The sequence below is a fragment of the Pteropus vampyrus genome, unplaced genomic scaffold, assembly GCF_000151845.1.
Source record: "Pteropus vampyrus isolate Shadow unplaced genomic scaffold, Pvam_2.0 Scaffold5, whole genome shotgun sequence".
Classification (NCBI taxonomy): Eukaryota; Metazoa; Chordata; class Mammalia; order Chiroptera; family Pteropodidae; genus Pteropus; species Pteropus vampyrus.
Genome location: NW_011888786.1, coordinates 5,891,692 through 5,895,152, shown reverse-complemented (window position 1 = coordinate 5,895,152; position 3,461 = coordinate 5,891,692). Strand labels below are relative to the sequence as shown.

The 3,461-nt window shown below is 48.8% G+C and overlaps 1 protein-coding gene across 2 annotated transcripts in view; it reads left to right on the top strand.

The window, feature by feature from the left end:
- The first annotated feature begins 1,006 nt into the window (after positions 1 to 1,006).
- KCNIP4 (potassium voltage-gated channel interacting protein 4) overlaps positions 1,007 to 3,461 on the top strand; it is a 979,993-nt gene continuing 977,538 nt past the window's right edge. Inside the window, exon 1 of one of the 2 annotated variants that reach the window (XM_011365138.1) lies at positions 1,007 to 1,261. In XM_011365138.1, coding sequence (XP_011363440.1) covers positions 1,201 to 1,261 — 61 coding nt within the window. In that variant the 5' untranslated portion in view covers positions 1,007 to 1,200. The remainder of the gene's footprint in view (positions 1,262 to 3,461) is intronic. The other variant, XM_011365171.1, reaches the window with a different exon arrangement.

Genomic DNA, 3,461 nt, shown 5'->3' with positions numbered 1-3,461 from the left:
AGAAATGGCTTAAACCTAAGTCACGGCCAATTGACCACACAATTGAGAGTAGGAGGGAATTTTATTTCGGTTTCTCAGAGGAGAACTGGTCGACCTGACCTTTCTTCTCAAAAGAGGCACTTAAGTCTAGAGGACACAGACGTACGCATTTTAATTTTGGTTTTCTCAGGAAGTAACTATGGTCACAAGTGGCTTATTGGTTTGTCCTTATCTTCCCAAACATTCCCGTCCTTGGTTTGCTTAAGAGGGCAAATAACACGGTGTGATGAATGCCCATGGGGTCGGTTAGCATTATGTCCGGGTAGAGCTGCTAGAGACCTCAGACAAAACCTTCCTTATGGATGCTTGTCCAAAACGCTTTCCAATTTCCTCCACCTCGTCTCCCCTCGGCCTTGGCCCACGCACCCTGGTGTGAAGAGCCAGCGTTTCCCAGCACCTGGCCGAGTCGCGTGACTGGTTCTAGCTTCAGTTGGGGAAGTTTCCTGTCTAGGAGTTCCTGGCGCTCTGCCTGGTTCTGGAGAAGGACAGATCCTTGCGCTTCCCTTCTGGTGTATTCCGAACTCAGCCTAACTGTGCAGCGACATCTCAGCCTAGGTGTGCGAGTTTGAGTCCCGGGGAAGTCCAGCAGCACGTTCTTTGCGAAAGGGGGTGGCAGGGGGAGGGGCAGGGAGACCCCCGCTAGAGCCAGGGGCTGTGTGCCCCAAGAAGGGGTCCCGGAGGTGCCGCTGGTAACCTGTTGGCAACTCTCGGAGGGAGCCCTGTGCGGCCCTAAGTTGCCTCCAGTCGCTTTGGGGTCTGGCTGCTCCATCGCGCCAGCTCCGCATCTGGTGACTCGGCAGCAGGTGTCAGGCGCGGGGCTCGGGCAGGCGAGGGGAGGGGGCTTCTCGCTCTCGGACACGCGGAGCCCAGCGTGGGCTTCCAGCGCGCGGGCGCCTCAGCCACCCCCGCTGCCCAGCCCCGCGCTGCGCCCGCGGCGCCCCCCGCCGGCCTCTGCCCGCACCTGCAGCCCGCTCCGCGCGCCCCGCCGCAGCCGCCGCCGCCGCCGCATCGCTCGCTCGCTCGCTCTCTCTCGCTCCCAGCGCCGTGGACGCCCCTGGGCCGAGCAGCGAGTGCGCTCTGGTGCCCGACCCAACGACAGACGCCCCGGAGCCGGAGACGGTTGACTCTCGAGTCCCGCTCCTGCACCTTGCGTCCCTAAAGATGAATGTGAGAAGGGTGGAAAGCATTTCGGCTCAGCTGGAGGAGGCGAGCTCCACAGGCGGTAGGATGCAATAAGCATGCGAACGGGCGCTCGGCTTCCACCCTCCTTCCCTCGCAAGCCGAGACCCGGACCCCTTCCTCGGCTGGGGGACGCTTGTTGCCTTTGCTGCATGACAGACAGTCACCCAGGCGGGACTGAGAAGGGGAGGTGGGAGCGGCAGGAGTGGGGGAGCGAAGGAGACGGAGTGCACGCAAGGTCCAGGTCGGGGAGATGTTTGAAGTGTGTGTGAAACTCGCCGGTGGCAGGGTCCCCTGCGATCGTGCGCCTACTTTTGCCTTCTCTGAAAATTTCCGATGTTGTTTATGCATCTGCCAGATGACTTCAGATCACACACTTCCTTCCGCTAACACCTGGGGATAAATAAGCTGAAATAGTATTGATCCTGTTCCTCCACTTCTCCTTTATGCTCCCAAACATTTTATTAAAACTCTATTTTCTCCCCTAACATACAGGCGAATGTTCCCCAGACCAGATGCTTCAGCGGGAGCGAATGTCTTCTCTGATTGTCAGTTTAAGTTTAGAGCGTTCAGAGAGAACGGTCCTCAGTGACACTTGGGAATAATTTATATGCAGTCCAACCTTGGAGAGGTGCTGGGCACTCTTGTGCAAGGTGCTGGGCCTTCAGAGTATCGTGCATTCTGCGAAAGGAGGGAAAGGACCTCTTCTGATGAGTTTAGTGAGACCTGTAATGACATAGGGGACGAGACCCCTACTCCGCAGACGCTGTGTCTTTGGTTGAATGGATTTGTCATTAGGTGGCTTTGATGTGTACAGTTTTTCAGAGGAGCCATAAATAGAATGAAGGGTGTTGTAGGGGCCATGAGAGTATAGTGGGCTGGACGTTTCTCAAATTATGTAAGATGAGGGGTCACAGCTATGGCCACAGCACAGTTTGGATTTACAGCATGAAAAACTTGGATCCGAGGGATGTAAAGTTGAAAGGAAAGTATTTCTACATTCTGTTTGTATTCATGGAGATGGAGTTCCTTCACTGATTTGAGTCTATCACTCTAATTTGGACATTGAAAAATGGATGCTTTCTCTTTTTTCCTTTCTCTCCAATAAATAGTTAAGGTCACTGCAAATGGGAAGACATTAGTCTTATTTGAATGAGAATTTTAAAGATAAAAGTCTAGGTCCTTTATAGGCTGGAAAAAAACCAATATGACTAATTACCTTTAAAGCCCTGAATTTGTCTTGTACTGATGTTTAGTTCTGGTTTCATTTATGGTAACAGCTTCCACTCATTGGAAACCAAGGAATATCTAGAATATATCTTAGGAAGGATACTTCTAATCTTTAAGAGATTGAATTTTTCCAGAAAGGCATTGTAAGTGGAGGGCTGAGTAGTTGTTGAGTTCATAGGGTCTCTGTCTTAACAGATCCTTTGACTAAGAATAGAATAAAGAGCTAGCCGTCCTATTAGGAACTGCATTCATGCACAACTTATAAACAGATCAGGTTATAGGGACATAACTCTGGGCAACTAGGTGGCTTATATTGTTTGGCATTGTGATGAAAACAGCATTTTGGTCGTGCCTAGCCTTTAATTGGCCAGATGGGGTTGAATCAGCATGTCCAGCCTAGTCACAGGGCCACAGGTGGCTGAAATCGCTATTTGTTAGAAAATGAGAAAAACGAAATCACATCTGGGTAGTGTGATACATTAAAAAAAAAACTTTTGGTACCATATCGAGAATCAGTATGTGTTCATTGTTTGTTGGAGAATGGAAAGATGCTGGTTTATATCCTGGGTAAGATGAGACTAGAAGAGAAGAGTTTTCTGGCTTGAATTGATTTGACACCTGTTTCTTGAATTATATTCACATGTTTTCAGAGTTCATTGTCATATATTGGGAGAATAAAGAAGAAATAGTCTGGAGCATCTTTTTTTTTTTGTCGTTCTTATTGTTACTGTTTCAAAGTTAATATTAGAGAATGATCCCCAAATATGTAGTTTATATTATTTTCACCAAACATATGCTAAAGTACTCTGGCTATTTGTGTTCAGATATAAGATGCTCTTTACTAATCCTGGGATAAGAAAGGATCGCCAGCTTTAAAGGTTGGTCCTGTATTTTCAGTCCTTGTTTTAAAACGATAGTTCTCCATCTCCTTTTCTTTCAAATAATTGTGATTTTTGCATAGCTTCCAACGTGACTGTGATGGTACTCCTTAGATGGAGTTTTATAAAAAGACT